Here is a 19,717-nt window from a genome sequence, read left to right as displayed (position 1 = left end):
CACGCTTGCTCAATGCGGGTTGGTGATTTCAGACTTATATATCCAGGTTTCCTCAAGATGTTTTCCTTCACCTTTTTATCAGCCACTGACCTGGAATCGAACCAACACCCTCATACTTGAGAGGTTGGTTCTTTACCCACTAGTGTCTTTCTCCCGTCTATTTATGACTAGTTTTGGCGCAATAAATGATTTTTCTTTCTTTCTTTTCTGTTCGCAGGCAAAGGAAGGATCAGTGAGGCCCAAGACAGCTTTATTTGATGTGGTCGCACCAGCCCCTATATCGGACTCCAATCTTTACATTTGTGCCAAAAACCTGAAGTTAGGCGTCGATGATCCTTTTAAAGATGAAGAGAAATATCTTCATCAAGGTAAGTCTAGTTATTATATCGGGTGTATCGTCCACAATCATTCAGATTTAATTAAGCTATGTTACTTACTGCCAAGTTTCATCAAATTCCATTCAGTAATTTGAAAGTTCTTACAATTTAAATGTAACTCAATAAACTTGTTAATATAAAATACAATAGTATTTCGGCTTGCATTTGAATTGTAAAAATACTTTCAGAGTTAAACCAAGATATTATTTAATTACTTTGAGGTATGTTACTACCGCGAATTTAAGATTACGCCTCATGTCTACTTTTAATTAAGATAAAACATCTAGGAAGATTTTTTTAATGCCCCCCTCTTTCTCTCAGGTACGGAAGCCTACAAGATGTTCGCGTCCCACAACAAAATGTTACCGCTGTGGGTCACTCTGACACTCATCATGACGTGTCTGACCTTCTCGGCGCTGTTCTCAGGACTCAACCTGGGTCTCATGTCTTTGGATAGAACGGAACTGAAGATTATATCTAATACTGGTAAGTGTACAGTCAACTTCAGGTCAGTGGTAACAGTTTTATAGGAAAATTGTACTTATTGCCATTGAATTAAGGTGCATGACAGTTACCACTGATGTGCTGTCTACTGTACTAGAATTATGGTGATTTTTAGTTAATTTGACTAGCTATTGTGAGTGGTTTCACCCGTATTCTATGGGAACCGCTCCATGCACTAGGAAAAAGAGAAGCCTATGCTTACGTTAAGCCTTTCTTGATAAATAGGCTATTTGAAACTGATTTTTTTTTATCGGTTGAGTAGTACTGAGATAGGTTCCAAACAAAACTCTCCAGCTTTATATTGTCAGCACAGATTCAACATATCCGTTATTTATTTATTTACATACACAAGTAAACATTTGTTGCAGTTTTAAACACAAAAAAACTTAATATATTTATGTCCTTAATAATAATGATGTCCTTGTTTAACTCAGAAACATACAATAAGAATGCAATCTGAAATATCTATATATGTATTTCGTATTAATTTATCGGATTTCCTTATTTCAACCCCTTTGGCAGATAAAAAACAACATCAAAAATTACTTTGAGTCCTATTATTACCCCGAATGATATACGTACTTTTTACCTAAGAAAAACATTAAAAAAAAGCCATTCAACCAGCCATCAGTAGACTTATTCATCATCATCATCATCATCATCTCAGCCATAGGACGTCCACTGCTAAACATAGGCCTTCCCCTTAGATCTCCACAGACTTATATAATATTTTCCCTTACAGGCACAGAACAAGAACGCAAATACGCCCGCGCCATAATGCCCGTCCGAGACCACGGCAACTACCTCCTCTGCAGCATACTCCTAGGAAACGTAGCCGTGAACTCCACTTTCACCATACTCCTGGATGAGCTGACTTCTGGACTGTTCGCTGTCATATTCTCGACGTTAGCTATTGTTCTGTTGGGAGAGATAACTCCTCAGGCTATTTGTTCGAGACATGGCCTCATGGTTGGAGCTAAGAGTATTATGATAACTAAGGTATGTTTGGTTAAGATTTTTTTTGTCTATACAATTTTTTTATTTTTTTTGTTTGTTGGTTTGTACCTCTACACTAAGGACTTCAAATTTTTTTACTGTTGGGAAGATAAAATATGTCCGATTAACTTATGTATATCTATTTTATCCGGGTATTGAAATAAGGTCCCCCGTGTAACATTATACAAGGTGTTGATTTGCATTTGTGCCATAGTTCAGGAGGAGGACATAAAATACGTAAATAATCGATTGAAATTACAGTAGATGGGAAATAACTAATATGCACTGCTTTTTTTGTCATTGTAATGTCGTGGTATTTCCGAAGTAATTTAATTTTATGAATGAAATTTATGAGTGATCGTTGCGTATGCCTTGTGTTTGCGTTTGCGTGAGGGTGCAGCACAGTTTTAACGCCAGTAACACACGCGCCAAGTTTAAACAAGGCTAGATGACATTTACGGAATTCCGAAAAAAAAATAAAGAAAAAAAACTACGTACCAATTTTTTTATTGATTTGGGTCGAGAATCATTAGCATAATTACCTCCTTGAATATGGCACGGATGCAAATCAACAGCTTGTATAAATTACTAGCTGTTTTCCTGTGGATTCACTTGCGTTCCGTGGAAATTAGTTCCCGTACCCGCATTAAATATAGCCCTTGTTTCTCAGGAATAATATAAAAAAAAAAATATTTTGAAAATTCCTATAGCTGTATTATATCAATAACGAATTTAAATCTATAAAAAGAAATATTTACAAACGTCACGTTCACTAAATAGCCATAAAAATGTTCACTTTGATTACGCCATTTTACCATGAAACTATATCATACATGGTCAGATAAAATCTCAGATACATATAGGTAATATAACATGCAGTTTAAAATTAACCGTGTTTCGAACAGCAGAATAAATGTAGGTCCCGGCTGTCATTTGGCAGTCGTTACGGGTAGTCAGAAGCCAGTAAGTCTGGCACCAGTCATATCAAGAGGTATTGATTTGCCCGGGTAACTGGGTTGAGATCAGATAGGACAGTCGCTCCTTGTGGCACACTGGTACTCAGCTGCATCCGATTAGACTGGAAGCCGACCCCAACATAGTTGGGAAAAGGCTACACAGATGAGATGATTTTGAAATTAACCAAATCTTTGTTTAAAATAAACATACGTTGTATCAAAGGAAAACAGTTTGAACATAAAATAAAACAGAACATCAGTCAATTGTAAACAACATAAAAAAACTAAATGTTACGTAATTACAGAAATAGATTGTTTTGGTCGTCCTATTGCTGAGAAATACAATCATCTCCCGAGCCTTTTCCCAACTATGTTGGGGTCGGCTTCCAGTCTACTCGGATGCAGCTGTATACCAGTATTTTACACTGACCTGCTAAACCACTCTTAGCAAGACTGGTTCTCAGTCTTCCTGGCTTCTGGCCACATACAACATAGCCCATGTTCAGCACAGAGAAGATTTTTTCAAGTCGGTTTCGGTAGTTTCGGAGCCTTAACCAAACAAATATTTTTTCCCTCTTTATTGTATAGTCAAGAATAAAAGCGAAAAAAGAAACAAAGGTTATAGATATAAACATACAGGCAGACATGTGTTGCTGGGGAGTTTGTTGCGCCACTTATTCTTCCCAGCTAAAACACATAGGAAGTGGTGAAGGGTGGGCGTTTTGGGGCTGCTTAGCGTTATTTCTGAAAATGTGCTATCTTCGTCAATCCCACAGGCAGTAATGGCCCTAACAGCGCCGCTCGCGTTCCCAGTAAGCAAGCTCCTCGACTACTTCCTAGGCGAGGAGATAGGCAGCGTCTACAACCGCGAGAGGCTGAAGGAACTAGTGAAGGTGAGAGAGACCTTGTCTCTTTTTGCGTTCCGTACAAAGAGTGTGAGACAGGTATGTATAGTACAAGACGGTTGTTAGTGAATGGTAGTGTAGGTGTATTTAGTCAAGATTGTGGTAGAAGGTGTGCAGTGAAATTTTTTGGGGTGAAGTCTTGCTGGGGAACTGAATTTTCTTGTAATTGTGGAATTAAAATGGCTCTCAGTTTAAAAGATTGCTCAAATGACTCAATTACATTATATCTCTGTAACAATTGTTGTGTTATCTGTGACAGAATCATTATTAAGTGGAAGTTAAAATTGAAAACTTTTGAGTATTTTGGGGTAAACCTAATCAAAACATTCTTGGAACCAAATGAAATCATAATTTGTAAAAAAAAAAGGTTAACAGACTGTTGAAGCATGTTTAAAACATTCAAATATTTAAGAAAAATGTGAATGTTTTTATTAAAAAAAAGAATGATATTGAAGCAGATTTTCATGAAATTATTGTCAATAATCAATTATTCCATATTAAAACGACAATAAAAGGATAAAAATTAATTTCACGACGCACCACACACATAATTTACCTTATTTTCTGTACCCACAGAAAATGCTAGGTTGACCCCTAAGGTCCTTTACTTCCAGAGCTGACTCCTATAGCTTTAGTGCCTTGCTCCTTATAACCTTACCATTATAATTTTATTCTTATTTTTACAGGAATTTTCAACCTACCTAAGACGGTTTAGACTGAAAAAATCTTGTTGAAACATTGGCGTAATATTCAAAATTAATAAAGTTTTCAATTACAGATATATCTTCGTCAGAGATCTTTTAAGATTTTTTAATAATGTTTACCTACCTATTTTATTTAAAACGTATAATTTTCCAAATCAATATGAAGACAATGTAAAATAATCCAGTATTTTAAGTTCATGTAAAAAACTGCATAATACCATCTTTAAATACTGACTATTCAAAAATCTACAATATTTATACCTATGTAAAATTGAGCCTTAATTTTGCCAGTAAATGCATGTTCTGCATAGAAAATAGACCCTTATATCCAATAGAATAGTAATCTCTTCGTATGGGTTCGATTCCTGCACGAAACCATTTGTTTGACCTATAAATAGCCATTTCTAAACCGCCCCTAAGTATTATGATTAAATAAATGATGTATTTTCAATGAAGTATTAAAATTAAGGTGGACCATATATACTACCCAGTGGTACACCTAAATATGTTCCACTAAAAATGCATGCAACCATTTCAAATTAAATTAAACATTAAAAAATTTGATGAAAATTAAAAGCTAAAAATCACACATTTTCAACTCAAAAAAAAAAAAAAACTTTATACCACACAACATGATAAAGTCTATCAAAGGCTTGACCGAAAAACTTTTTTCCAAAATTTTCCCTTCTAATAAAGATCTTGCTCAATAGGTGACGACAGACGTTAATGATTTAGACAAGGATGAAGTTAATATAATTTCTGGAGCCCTAGAGCTTCGCAAGAAGACGGTATCTGATGTGATGACGAAACTGGAAGATGTCTTCATGCTGCCTATCAGTTCTGTGCTGGACTTCGAGACTATGTCGGAGATTGTTAAGTCTGGTAAGTGGACTTGTAAACTATATTTTCGAAACGTGTTGAGAAATAGGGTCCAAAAGACATTATTTAAAGTTAAGTTACCAAAACGACTGGTAGTGGCTTTGCATGACCAAAAGGCTGGCTTACTACTCGTACCTTGGACAAAAAGTATTGCCATCCAGCGTGGCAATGCTGTAAGACTCTTGGGTAAGCAGCTTCCAGTCGATAGCGATGGGAAGGAATTTTCTGACGCTTTTTAGTACCTAGTTACTTTCGAGTTTTGTTGTAAATACTTAAATACTTATTATATAAAATCCTAAATAAATAGGCAAATGTATTATTATAATCATCATCATCAGCCTTTTCACCTCCCACTACTGGGCAAAGACCTCTAACACTAAGAAGGATTGAGTGTTTAAACGTATGTAGGTAAAATAAAAAAAAGATGGGTAAAATAAGGGTCAATAACAGACTATATGAAAAACTGCGAAATTTATGTAGAGTAATCCTTCAAATATTTCATAACACTCTAAAGATGGCGTTTATGTTTACCGTAAGCTGTCGCGTTGGATGATCGCCAACTGACGAGTTATGATGATATTGTGTAATTTTAACTACGTGCTTCGTTTTGCCAGATGCGGTAAAAGTTTCCATAATGTGTTCTTATTATGGACATCTAACCCCGCGTCCCGAGGGAACATCTTCCCGCAATCAGATAAAAAGTAGCCTATGTCCTTTCTCAGGCGCTTAGACTGGATGTACCAAGTTCTGTGGTTTTGTCGTAGAAGTCCGACAGACAGACAGATTTACTTCTGCATTTTTAATATTAGTAAGAACGATTCTTCTTACGTAATCCGACAGATGAGCCCCTCACTTCACAAATTTAAAGGTACATAGAAAAAAGAATCCCTATATCCCTTATTCACGCCATCACGCGTGAACGGCTGGATTGATTAAGATGAAAATTAGAGGGAGGTAGGGCTGCCATCCGTCCGGGTTTCCCCGGATTTGTCCTCGTTTGGAGGGCGTCCGGGGGCCGTCCGGGCGGGGTTTCAAGAAATGTCCGGGGAAAACCCGGACACTTTTCATGTAAGGAAGCACCTCATTAAATTTAAGTATATGTTAATAGTAAATGGATTACAAATTAGATATTATTTTGTTTAAAAAAAATCGTACTCGTTCGGGGAAAAAATGAGATTTGCGCCAAATGTCCGGGTTTTTTAAATGATTGTCCGGGTTTGGCGAAATTCGAGATGGCAGCCCTAGAGGGAGGTAACTTAGACCAGGAAAAAGAACATAGTTTTTGTCACCATCCAGCTATGGAAAGTCTCGGGACGCGAGTGAAACCACGGGCGGAAGCTAGTACTTAATAAAGATTTTATGTTAGCTGTACTTAACGATTGTGTAGCAACAAGCGTAACCAATCGCAAAATATTACAAATGACAACACCGTGAAAATAAATATTGTTACAAAGTAACACAAGACGAATAGTTCTTGTATTTTAATAATATAGATGACTTGTGAATAGTTGTGAACAAAGACTCATTAGCTTGTCAAAATAATTATAGCAGTTGCACGTGAAAAATAAATGCCATGATCAGCCTTTTTATTGTATCAGGGGAAGAAATGAGCTTTATTGGAGTTGATTTCTTACTTTGTAAGGCCAAAACTCTGTGAAAGCTGATATGTTTATTCCTTCTACATATATTTTTTAAAAGAGTGTCTATGTACTTTCTTGCCGGCTCTTCTTCATGATGAGACCCAACTTTTTGGCGCCGTGCAACTAGTGTGATGTTTAATAGGAGCCTGCAAAGGACTATTTGAAATAAAAACATTTTCATCATCATCATCAGCCTATCGTAGTCCACTGCTGGACATAGGCCTCTCCAAGTGCACGCCACTGAGATCTATTTTCGGCTTCTCGCATCCAGCTCCTGCCAGCCGTCTTGCGCAAGTCATCACTCCACCGTGCCTGAGGACGTCCTACACTACGTTTACACTACAAAAACATTTTAATTGACTTATATTGTTTGCCTTGTATTGTGTCCATATTTTTTTCTTTCTTCTCATTCGTTCTTTGTATGAAAACAGGTTGCAATAAAAAGTCTGATAATGATGTATGATGACATAAAATGTTTGTTCCATCCCTACTAATATTATAAATGCGGAAGTAACTCTGTCTGTCTGTCTGTCTGTCTGTCTGTCTGTCTGTCTGTCTGTCTGTTACGCTTTCACGTCTAATCCACTGAACTGATTGTAATAAAAATTGGTACAGAGATAGAGTTGACCTTGAGAAAGAACATATAATAGTTTTTATCCCGGATTTTTGAAGAGTTCTCTTGGAAACGCGATATAACCGAATTGGACACGGGCGAAGCCGCGGGCGGAAGCTAGTTTCTGATATTCAAAAGGTGCTTGTTTTGTAGCCAAGTTTGAATGAACTATTTTTGATTTAAGTGCTGAAAGGTGTGTGTTTTTAGGATCAGTCTTTTGCAAAATTGACCTTGAAAATGTTTTTCAGCCTTTTATGACTGTTTATCTTTAGAAGACGTCCATCTGCAGTGGGTGATCAAAAATCTGATGATGATAATATTCCTCCAGGTTACTCCCGCATCCCAGTCTACGAAGGTGGTCGCGGCAACATAGTGACGGTGCTCTTCATCAAAGACCTGGCGTTCGTGGACCCTGACGACAACACGCCGCTGCGCACGCTGTGCCAGTACTATCAGAACCCCTGCAACTTTGTCTTCGAAGATGTTACCTTGGATGTCATGTTTAAGCAGTTTAAGGAAGGTAGGTTGCAGATTTCGCTGAAAATCAGCGCTGAGGCTTTTGTCCCGTATAGGGTCTCAGCATTATGCTGAGCGAGGGCCGTTCCACGCGGGTGTGACACATATTTCCCGTTATGTACCTTTTTATCGTGTCGTAATTCGTATTTTTTTATTTATTTATGTCTATTTTTATTTTTGTTGTTTTTTGTATTTTTCTCTTGTTTTTGTCCTTGTGTCACTCGCGTGAATAAAATGTTTTTCTTTCTTTCTTTCTCTATTTTTTTTGGTGAGGAGTATTTGAGAAGAATATGTGAGGAACGTCTATTTTTACAATGAAACTACGATGAGATAGAAGGCCTGCTTAAAGAGATTTCTTAAGAAATAATCAGTATTTTTTTCTAGTTCCATCAACTGTGTACAAAAACTTTGAAATTAATCAGAGCCTCACACTTTTTCTTCAAATTGCCTATGTTAATGGGACTTTTCGAGTCTGGTTATATGAAATTTGTTTCTAGTTTTTTTTTTAATTATTTATTTAAATATTCTTTATCTCAGGCAACTAGGTACTGGCCCATAGATTTTTTTGTATGTTCCTCCGCATGTACATAATTGGGCTCATAGACGAACAATTTAATTTTGAGATTTTTTTGTTTTTTTGAATTTGTATCCATATTTAGCTATATCCCAATTTATAATGACTCAACCTTTCATCCCAAGGTCACAAAGGTCACATGGCGTTCGTGCACCGCATCAACAACGAGGGTGAGGGCGACCCCTTCTACGAGACCATGGGGCTGGTGACCTTGGAAGATGTTATAGAGGAGATGATACAGGCAGAGATCGTTGATGAGACCGATGTCTTCTGTGAGTATACTTTACTGTCAAGGTCACATACCTCAAGATCAAGGTCACATGTTTGGTCACTGGAAAATAGTCAGAAAACATTAGACATATGTTCTGTAGGTAACCCTACGCCAAATTGCGGTCAGGGTCCTATGTATCTCAAGGTCAAGGTCATGTTGTTCAACTAGGTACTGAAAAAATATAAGGGTTGATACATGCCGAAGTTATTGTTAACACTATTGTCTCCTGGGAAATGTCATGGAGAAGATGGTACAAGCAAATCCAGGATCGTAAGTCCTTATAAGATTATAGGTGAAAATGACTACCTGACTTATTTTATGTATCTTTTCAAGTTACAATTTTAACTTATTATAAACATGCAAATAATAACTTATTTTGTCCAACAGTGGACAACCGATCGAAACGTCGTCGCAACAAGCCGACGAACAAACTGCAGGACTTCGCCGCTTTCGCCGAACGACACGAAAACCAGCGCATACACATATCTCCTCAGCTTACGCTCGCCACCTTCCAGTTTCTCAGCACCAGTGAGTTACTACACTACAATGAATTTATAATTTTTTTGGGCTGTAGATTATGTGCTCCCAGCCGATTTCGTCACGGCGGCTGTTCTCATGTAAGGTGATCAGCCAACTGCGCAGGACATATTATAGTGCACGAGCATTTGCGCAGACACAGGCGCACTCACTATTCCTTCACTCTCATAGCGCGATGGGACGACAATCCGACACCACCGGAGAGAGATCAGGCGCAGGACCGACATTTACGTGTTCACTACTAACTATACTACAATTGAAATACATTTTTTTTAACACGCCTATAAGCTTCTCTTGTATGTACGTAATAAGATCTTGGAATCTTAATGTGACCCACTTCCCGGTCTTCGATTACGATGAAATTTTGCACACGCTCTGAGTTCTGATGACAATTCTTGACTGGATAAGAAACGTCATTAAATATCTAATATGGCGGCCTCTCCAAGATGGCGGGCTGGCTGTTAGAAATGCACACCCATGATATGGGTATCAAATTAAGGGTTTGCTGTCAGGAATACGAAAAAAAGTATATATTAAAAATAAAGAAAGCGTGAAGCGTATTATGTAATCTTTTTGGACAAATTATATTGTCCTAATTATTTTGTATTTTTTTAAAGCGTGTTTGTTTATTTTCTTCAAACTATTATTTTTATTTAAATACAACTACTCTCACAGGTGTCGACGCATTCCGTCCGGACACGGTGTCCGAGACGGTGCTGCGGCGGCTGCTGAAGCAAGACGTGATACACCACATTAAGCTGAAAGGCAAGACTAAGAAGGATCCCAGCACTTATGTGTTTCAGCAGGGGAAGCCGGTGAGTTTTGTGTAGCTATTTACGTATTAAAGTAGTATTTAGAGAGTACTTCTAGATGAAGTTGCAAGCTTCTACTGTTAGCGAGAAATTCAAGTGAAAAATGATATTTTTTCCGTATATTTTACCTAGGCTAACAGGAAGTAATTTTGTCATTTGCAGTTATAATATACTAGCTTCTGCCCGCGATTTCACCCACCTCCCTTATGGTAACAAAAACTCCTATGTCCTTCTTCCGGTTCTAAGCTATCTCTCCTCTAATTTTCAGCTAAATAATAATTTTTATTTATTTATTTATTTAAATCAGGCATCAAGGCCCATAGAAAACACTATACATAAATATTATAACATTAAATCATATGCTAATACATATTTTCAATAAACTACTTAAAACTAATGCACACTAAGTGTCGGCGTCGTGTTAATAATAAATAATCAAGTCGTTTATTACTTCACTTTGTAATTTTTTTTTACAATACTTTTGCTTAATTCTAAATAAGTGCTGATGCATGATTTCAAATGAAATCCGAATAATGATGTAATGCATTTAAAAAAATGTATGTATAGATGTTTGTTTCTCTATCACGCAAAAACTATTGGAAAGATTTTGATAAAACTTAGCAGTAACAAACATCAGAATAACATAAAGGCTACTTTTAGTCCGGATGTCAGAAGTAGTTCTCAGAATGCTGGCAAAACGGCCGGCAGAAACTAGGTATAAAAACATTAAAAACTTATTCATTTCTATCCCGGATACAATAATTGTTACTTGTGAGATGACGGCAAATAGTAGGAAAGGAGAAATTGTTTTCTTCATAAGATCCGCTCTTTGCAGTCGTGTACCTAAATATTACAGTCAACTTGAGGTCAGTGGTAACAGTTTCATAGGAAAATCGTACTTATTACTATTGAGTTAAGGTGCATGACAGTTACCACTGATGTGCAGTCTACCGTACAACTTTGTTTCGTAAAAACCTGTAATACTTCTATATGAAATAAAAACCTTTGTCTTTGAGGATGATGATGATCTATTTCTGTTTATCCCCAGGTGGACTACTTCGTGCTGATCCTGGAAGGTCGCGTGGAGGTGACGGTGGGGCGCGAGAACCTCGTGTTCGAGGCCGGACCCTTCACATACTTCGGCGTACAGGCGCTGACGCAGAACGTGGGGCTGGGTAAGACATACACTCATCATCATAATTGTCAATATTATCATCATTGTCAATATCATCATCGTCATTGTCATCATCATAGTCGTCATCATTGTATTTGCATGCCAACAAGGCAGAATGTACACGGATCTTTTTATGTTAACTACCATCCTATTTTGTATGTACCTGTATTCTAAGCAAATAAATACCTATTCTATTCTATCATCACAGTGATCATCATCATCATCAACGTCATCATTTGCCGAGCTATTACACTATTTGACTCCTCAATTCAGGGTTCCTTTCCCAAAGGGTAAAATAAGACCCCATTACTAAGTTACAAATCCTATATATCTTCCGAGCCTTTTTCTCAACTATGTTGGGGTCGGCTTCCAATCTAACCGGATGCAGCTAAGTTGGGGTCGGCCATCTTAAATAAGCTACTCTAAACATGATATTCTTCCCATAGCGGAGTCCCCGACGCCATCAGCGATGGGTTCTCTGCAGAACATCAATATGGACTCCATGCTGCGTCACACTTTCGTGCCGGACTACTCCGTCAGGGCTATCACTGAGCTCTTCTATTTGACTGTTAAACGGTGAGTTTTATTATTTAGCGATAAATATTATGACTAACACTGAAAAATTTTTTCAAAACAAAGCGCAAGTTCACTGTCAATATAAACGTCGTATTAGAAGTCGAGATTCAAAATTCATGGTAAACATTTGTCAAAAATAAAATATTGTTGATTCCAAGTAGACTGAAAAATAGCACTTTTTGAACGTCAGAGTTACATGAGACAGCCCCATAAATCCCCACCCTTCACCACTTCCTATGTGTTTTTGCTGGGAAGAAGTGGCGCAACAAACTCCTCAGCAACACATGTCTGTTTTAAAAAAACTGTAAATTTGTCGGTGAACTTCAGCCTTAGTAGTTTTGCTACAATTTGGATTTAAATATAAAACAAATACATAATAATATAATATACTTATATATTTCAGATCTCTCTACCTAGCAGCTAAACGCGCTACTCTTATGGAGAAGGGCGCATTATCAAAAGGAGCAACGAACGAACAATTCGATACAGAAGTCGATAAGGTAAACTATTTACAAAAATTGTATTATTAACCAACTTCAAAAAAGAAGGTTTTCAGTTTGACCTGTATGTATGTATGTGCGGGGTAGTCAGAAGCCAGTAAGTCTGACGCCAGTCTAACCAAGGGGTATTAGGTTGCCCGGGTAACTGGGTTGAGGAGGTCAGATAGGCAGTCGCTCCTTGTGACACACTGGTACTCAGCTGCATCCGGTTAGACTGGAAGCCGACCCCAACATAGTTGGGAAAAGGCTCGGGAGATGATGTATGTGTTTGCGCGATTATCTCACTTTTATCTGGACATATTTCGATGTGGTTTCCAGCAAAGTATTTGGCTTACTTAGGTAAAGGTTTTAGGTATGTTATTGAAGTCGGTTTTTATGACGGTCAGAATCGCTGTCACTCCTCACCGATCGCCTCAAATACATATAAAAAGTTGCTACCTAATTGCTACCAGCTACAATTAGTTGCTGCCAATAACTGCCCTCGTGGTTTTGAAGATAATCAGCATCTAAAGGTGATAGCCATTCTGATATCAGAATTATCAGAAGTAACGGGTTTTATTAAAAAGTTAATAGTATTAATATAGGTTCTTATGATTGCATCGTCTCTTTTATTTGATTACAACTTTGGCAGTCGTTACGGGTAGTCAGAAGCCAGTAAGTCTGACAACCAGTCTTACTAAGCAGTATTGGGTTGCCCGGGTAACTGGGTTGAGGAGGTCAGATAGTCCCTAAAATAGGAAAAGAGCTAAACAAACGATGATAAAACTTAGGTATCTTTATCTAGACTATCTCCGTCTCCACAAAAACTTTTAAACGTTTGTTGAACACTTGTCTAAAAAATTCAGATTATGACGTTGAAATAAGGTCCGTTTTGCAGCCACACTTTTTAGGGTTCCATACCCTGATAGTTAGAGAGTTGAAATTTTCACAGGTGATGTATTTATGTTGCCGCTAAAACAACAAATACTAAAAACTAGAATCAAATAAATGTTTTAGGGGGCTCCCATACAACAAACGTGATTTTTTGCTCATTTTAAATAATGGTACGAAACGGGCCCTTCTTGCGCGAGTCCGACTCGCACTTGGCCGTTGTTTTTAGACAAGTGTTCAACAGATGTTTAAGTTTTTGTAGTAACGCTGTCTATCCTATTCCAGAACTTATGTAACTCAAGTAAATCGAGTGGAAATATTCCAATTTCGTTAATATCTAAGAAATTACTTGGCAAGTCTACTAGCACGGCGTCTACTAGAAACACAGATGATTTAGGATCTACGTCCACTATTAATAAGGTTCAATTTTAACTGTAATTTCGTTGTGTAGAGTATTTTTTTGAACGACTGGTTGGAAGAGGTATGTCTCTTCTTATATAGAGAAGGTATGAGCGTGTAGTAGAATCAAAAAATCATGGTTGCTTATCTATACTTATATTATAAAGAGGAAAACTTTGTTTGTTTGTTTGGTTGTAATGGATAAACTCAAAAACTACTGGACCGATTTTAAATATTCTTTCACCGTTAGAAAGCTATATTATCTGTGAGTAACATAGGCTATATTTTATCCCGGTGCGGGCAGTAGCTCCCACGGGACGCGGGTGAAACCGCGGGAAAGCGGCTAATATTTTATACAGTAATATTTAGTTTTGTAGTCTAAAATTTCAAAATATTTGATCATTTATTTACACTGACTCATTTTTTCCATCAAGTGTAGGATGACAAAAATCATGTGTTTTTTAAACATTAAATAATTCTAGTGCTTTTCTTATCTTGCCCAGTTTGTTTTTTGCAATCGAATCAATCCGATTTAAGTAATTTTCAGTAGTATTAACACATTAACAGCTTCTTCCTCAAAAGTTAAAGCCAAAGTAAAAGTCAAAGTAATGTCTAAAGTAAAAGTAACGGTCAAATTCAATTTTTCTATTAGTTTTGCTGTCACTTTAGCCTTGAAAAAACGTATTTGACCGTTACTTTTACTTTAGACATTACTTTAACTTTAACTTTTGATGAAGAAACTGGCCGTAAGTTAGCCGATTTTTTGTATATTACCCATAGTTTTTTGCAATCAACTGTGAATCAAAAACTACAAATTTTCCAGTTCCCCCAAAGAGTGAACATAATAGAACTGATGCAAATCCCACAAACGTACAAATCTTCCGAAAGGTTGGACGTAAACTCCGACAAATATTTGTCCAAACCCAACCAATATTGGTCACACTCCGACACCTCGAAAGCTAAAATGGGCGTGACCACGAAATCTTACAACGAATTAACAAAAACCGGGCCTTCGAAATCTTACGCAAATGCTTGCGACACCGCAAAATATTGGGCCAATTATGATAAGTTTGCCAAATTGAACATAGATTTGCCCAAACATTTGACCAAAGATTTGGACGCGAGTAACTGCGCTGAATGTGTAGAAAATAACTTCTGGTTCAAGAAAAGTGTTTTGAATAAAAATACTGATGAGAAGGCTAATGGTTAGTCTATTTTTTTTTTATCATTATCACATCTCAATATACAATCGAATCATATCGATTATACATCGATTCAGCACGAAATCGAGTCTAATGATCGACATTTAAAGTACATAAGCTCTGTTTCACTGGTTACCAATGAAGTGTCAGTTAGTTATCTGATAGTTCATGCTATCTGCCAGATAACGTCTGCTTGCCAGATATTACTAACTTACTATTAAATCAAAAGTTGTAGTTTAACTGTCAAATAAGTTGTTAAAAATCTATCAGAGATTTTATCCGTTTTAATCTAAATAATTTTTAGTTATCTGATAGTTAATGATATCTGCCAGATAAAGACTTCTTATAGTTTCTGCTAGATATTACTACCCGACACCGAAACCAAAAGTTTATAGTTACCGATAAAGTATCGGTTAGCTATCTCATAATTAATGGCATCTGCCCGATAATGGCTGGTTAAATTTGCCAGAAATTGCTTAAAAACACAAAACAGAACAAGCAAATATACATAAAACATAGTCCCTGATAGTCTATCAGAGACTTTATCAGTAACTCTCTAAACGATCTTGTAGAAGCAGAGCACTGCAAGAAAAAGAAAGCCACGTTCCACTGCGACTCGTCGCTGCTATCCTTCCACAAGCTATCCCCCGAGAGCGCAGACCCGCCCCGGCCGCGTCCGCAGCTCGATATACAACACAACCATATCGATTACACATCGATTCAGCACGAAATCGAGTCGAATCATATCGATTATACAGCGAATCATATCGATATACAAACGAATCATATCGATTACAAGTCGAACGATATTGATTATATATCGAATAATATCGATTACACATCGATTCATATCGATTTTACCTCGAATCATATCGATATACATCGAATGATATCGATTATAAATCGAATGATATCGATTACAATTTGAATGATATCGATAGTTAGTAGTAGAGATAGTAGTAGTTAAAATGAAAACAATCTTGTAGAAGCAGAGCACTGCAAGAAAAAGAAAGCCACGTTCCACTGCGACTCGTCGCTGCTATCCTTCCACAAGCTATCCCCCGAGAGCGCAGACCCGCCCCGGCCGCGTCCGCAGCTCGATATACAACACAACCATATCGATTACACATCGATTCAGCACGAAATCGAGTCGAATCATATCGATTATACAGCGAATCATATCGATATACAAACGAATCATATCGATTACAAGTCGAACGATATTGATTATATATCGAATAATAACGATTACACATCGATTCATATCGATTTTACCTCGAATCATATCGATATACATCTAATGATATCGATTATAAATCGAATGATATCGATTACAATTTGAATGATATCGATAGTTAGTAGTAGAGTAGGGCTTCCAATCCCGCAATACCGAGATCTCGGTATTCCGGGATCCCGCATCATTTTTTAGTCCCGAGCGCTGCGGGATTACGTGTGCGGGATCCCGCTCGATTTGCGGGACTGTAAAGAAACATGCGCACGACCATTCACGACCGCGAACGCTGTTTTCTTCGCAAACATTTCCAATTGAATGATAAAAAAATATATATAAAAAAACTAAATAATTATTTATCATTCAGCTGCAACTGTTTTTTTCTATTGAACTTGATTGTATTTTTATATTTGATCTCAGTAATTGAAGTGTAATTTGATTGATCTCTTTTAACGTTAATTAAAGTGAAATAACGTTGATTTAATTTGATTAATTTATTGTTTTATTTGCCTCACATAATATTTTTCATAATTATATGCGGGATCCCGCCAATACCGGGATCCCGCGGGATTTGAATACCAACTCCCGCCAATACCGGGATCGAGCATGGGATGCGGGATTGGAAGCCCTATAGTAGAGATAGTAGTAGTTAAAATGAAAATAATCTTGAAGAAGCAGAGCACTGCAAGAAAAAGAAAGCCACGTTCCACTGCGACTCGTCGCTGCTATCCTTCCACAAGCTATCCCCCGAGAGCGCAGACCCGCCCCGGCCGCGTCCGCAGCTCGATATACAACACAACCATATCGATTACACATCGATTCAGCACGAAATCGAGTCGAGAGATATCGATATACAGCGATTCATATCGATATACAAACGAATCATATCGATTACAAGTCGAACGATATTGATTATATATCGAATAATATCGATTACACATCGATTCATATCGATTTTACCTCGAATCATATCGATATACATCGAATGATATCGATTATAAATCGAATGATATCGATTACAATTTGAATGATATCGATAGTTAGTAGTAGAGATAGTAGTAGTTAAAATGAAAACAATCTTGTAGAAGCAGAGCACTGCAAGAAAAAGAAAGCCACGTTCCACTGCGACTCGTCGCTGCTATCCTTCCACAAGCTATCCCCCGAGAGCGCAGACCCGCCCCGGCCGCGTCCGCAGCTCGATATACAACACAACCATATCGATTACACATCGATTCAGCACGAAATCGAGTCGAATGATCGCCAACTCGAATACTTAGACCGCTATGAGAGATTTCTAGAGTTTGAAAGAGACTCCATAGAAGATAGGGGATGGAGAGAAGAGAGATTGGAGTTGGAAAAGAGAAGGATGGAAACTGAACAGCTGATGTTGGTACAGCTGTCCAAGATCATTAAAATGTTGGAGAGGAATCAGAATTGAGGTTTCTTTTTGTTACAGAGTATTTTTTAATTTATTGTAGGTAATTTTTGATGCGTATACTACTGGTAAACTTCTGTAAGCGTAAACTAACTAACTGCTGGTAACGGTAAACGTAAACTACTGGTAAAATTCGTAAAATATAATCTTATGCTCGTAATGGAAGAAGTAGATCAAGATTAACGTAATTCGTAATGTCGTAATTCTAAAAGGTATCTATGCGTTGGTTTGCGATTTCAATGAATGTCTTTCAATCTTTAATCGCAAAAAAAAAACGGTTAGATAAAACAAAACGTTTTGGTACCCTGTCCAACAGTGTTGATTATAAGTATCAGTAGAATGTGTAATGTTCATAAATCATCAACGTAGTTGTAGTTCTTAAATCCAACTGTATCGAATAAAAGCTGGTAAAATAACTGGTCGTGTGTTGTATTATTAACATCCACTATATTAGCATCAGTCTTATCATTGAGGTTTATAAGTCTGGAGACCAAACGACCTTGGAACAAAATGAGTGACTGAAAATTTACTTTTATTTTTTATTTTTATTTATTCACAAACACAGCTATCATTACAGGAATATCCCAAGTCGGTAGCATGGTAACATAACTCCTCTATCATCTATTAATATGTATAACACAGTACATACAATGTAGTTTTTGTGAACTCATTCAAAGAACACGAAAATAAGTCAATCCTCTCAGCAATGTCATTCAGTGTACGCAAGGCGCGCGTCACTGGCGCTTTATCGAGTAATTCGCAGATGATGTTAACTTAGTACATATTACGAGTCAGGCTTGCTCCTCAAGAGGTACTGAGATATAGATGACATACTTATTTCTACGTCGTCGGTTCAATTTTTATCGTAACTCGGATTGGACAGGTCATTGATTCAAGCCCCATAGTTTTTATTATTTTTCATGTAAATGCCTTTCTAATGATATATCATACGTTATTGTTGGAGCGGGTACCAAATCCCATACAACTTGCCCATTGTCTTTTGCAGTAATCACCGACTTCAACAAACTTATTTTTGTGATATTTTGTTTGTTTTTTGCAGTTGTTACAATCTGTGGATGAAGATATAAGTATCAGCGGTGAACATAAGACGCCTTCGAGACAGGTGAGTAAATATGTAAACTAATATTATAAAGCTGAAGAGTTGCTTGCTTTCTCACGATTTTTTTATGAAGAATTTAGGCTTTAGAATTTAGGAAGCTACAGACATCGATATAATATAGCCGAAAATCGATCTCAGTGGCGTGCACTTGGAGAGGACTATGTCCAGCAGTGGACTGCGATAGGCTGATGATGATGATGATGATGATGATGAAGCTACAGACTAATTTTTACCCAGGTGCATAGAGTCGTTTCCACGACACTGACGGTAGCTACTATTAATTCGGATCAATATACATATTTGTGCAACTTACAAATTTATTCTTGAGATAAAACGTATAGAGTTCATCAAATAACTTTGCTTCTCTGCTTACAGTGCAAATATAACCCAATACTTATTAATGCAAAATATATATTTCGGATTACATTTGAATTCTTATTATTTATTATTTCTTATTATTATTATTTAAATAAAATCATCAGAAATTACTCTCTCGTATGCATTATTTTAAAGTTGTCATACATAAAATATGTATTTTTTTGGGCCTTTTATGTCTGAGAAAAATAAACTAAATAAATCTGTATTATTATCTCCAGGTATCTCCTCACCCCCTCCCAGTCTCAGCCTCCCCCCACACCCGTTCATCATTCGCGTCCCGAACCTCACCAGAGACCCGCAACGGAGACGTTTTCGCCAGACCTGATGAGCAGGAGAAACTCTTGAAATAACAACAGGTTCTACTCGCACCACCCACAGTCAGGTGATGCCCGTAGTATAAAATAAAGGATTGAATTTTAAAAGGTGCACAAGAAAATAAATGAAAAGTGGTTCAGAATTATTAACAGAACATATCTGCATCAGTATTTTTTTTATATAAAATTACTGTTACAGCCTTTTTATCGTCTCACTGCTGGGCTGCGGCCTCC

General features: G+C 37.2%; 1 protein-coding gene across 1 annotated transcript in view; it reads left to right on the top strand.

Moving 5' to 3' along the window:
• The window catches only part of LOC124644106 (unextended protein-like), a 44,969-nt gene extending 25,273 nt beyond the window's left edge, over positions 1-19,696 (top strand). Inside the window, exons 4-17 of the mRNA XM_047183322.1 lie at positions 218-368; positions 699-863; positions 1,624-1,880; positions 3,610-3,726; positions 5,153-5,324; positions 7,903-8,094; positions 8,790-8,936; positions 9,323-9,463; positions 10,148-10,287; positions 11,333-11,459; positions 11,905-12,034; positions 12,438-12,534; positions 18,732-18,794; positions 19,388-19,696. Coding sequence (XP_047039278.1) covers positions 218-368; positions 699-863; positions 1,624-1,880; positions 3,610-3,726; positions 5,153-5,324; positions 7,903-8,094; positions 8,790-8,936; positions 9,323-9,463; positions 10,148-10,287; positions 11,333-11,459; positions 11,905-12,034; positions 12,438-12,534; positions 18,732-18,794; positions 19,388-19,519 — 2,031 coding nt within the window. The 3' untranslated portion in view covers positions 19,520-19,696. The remainder of the gene's footprint in view (positions 1-217; positions 369-698; positions 864-1,623; positions 1,881-3,609; positions 3,727-5,152; positions 5,325-7,902; positions 8,095-8,789; positions 8,937-9,322; positions 9,464-10,147; positions 10,288-11,332; positions 11,460-11,904; positions 12,035-12,437; positions 12,535-18,731; positions 18,795-19,387) is intronic.
• Positions 19,697-19,717: the final 21 nt, after the last annotated feature.

The sequence above is a fragment of the Helicoverpa zea genome, chromosome 29, assembly GCF_022581195.2.
Source record: "Helicoverpa zea isolate HzStark_Cry1AcR chromosome 29, ilHelZeax1.1, whole genome shotgun sequence".
In the NCBI taxonomy this organism is placed as follows: Eukaryota; Metazoa; Arthropoda; class Insecta; order Lepidoptera; family Noctuidae; genus Helicoverpa; species Helicoverpa zea.
This window is presented reverse-complemented; position numbering and strand designations above follow the sequence as displayed.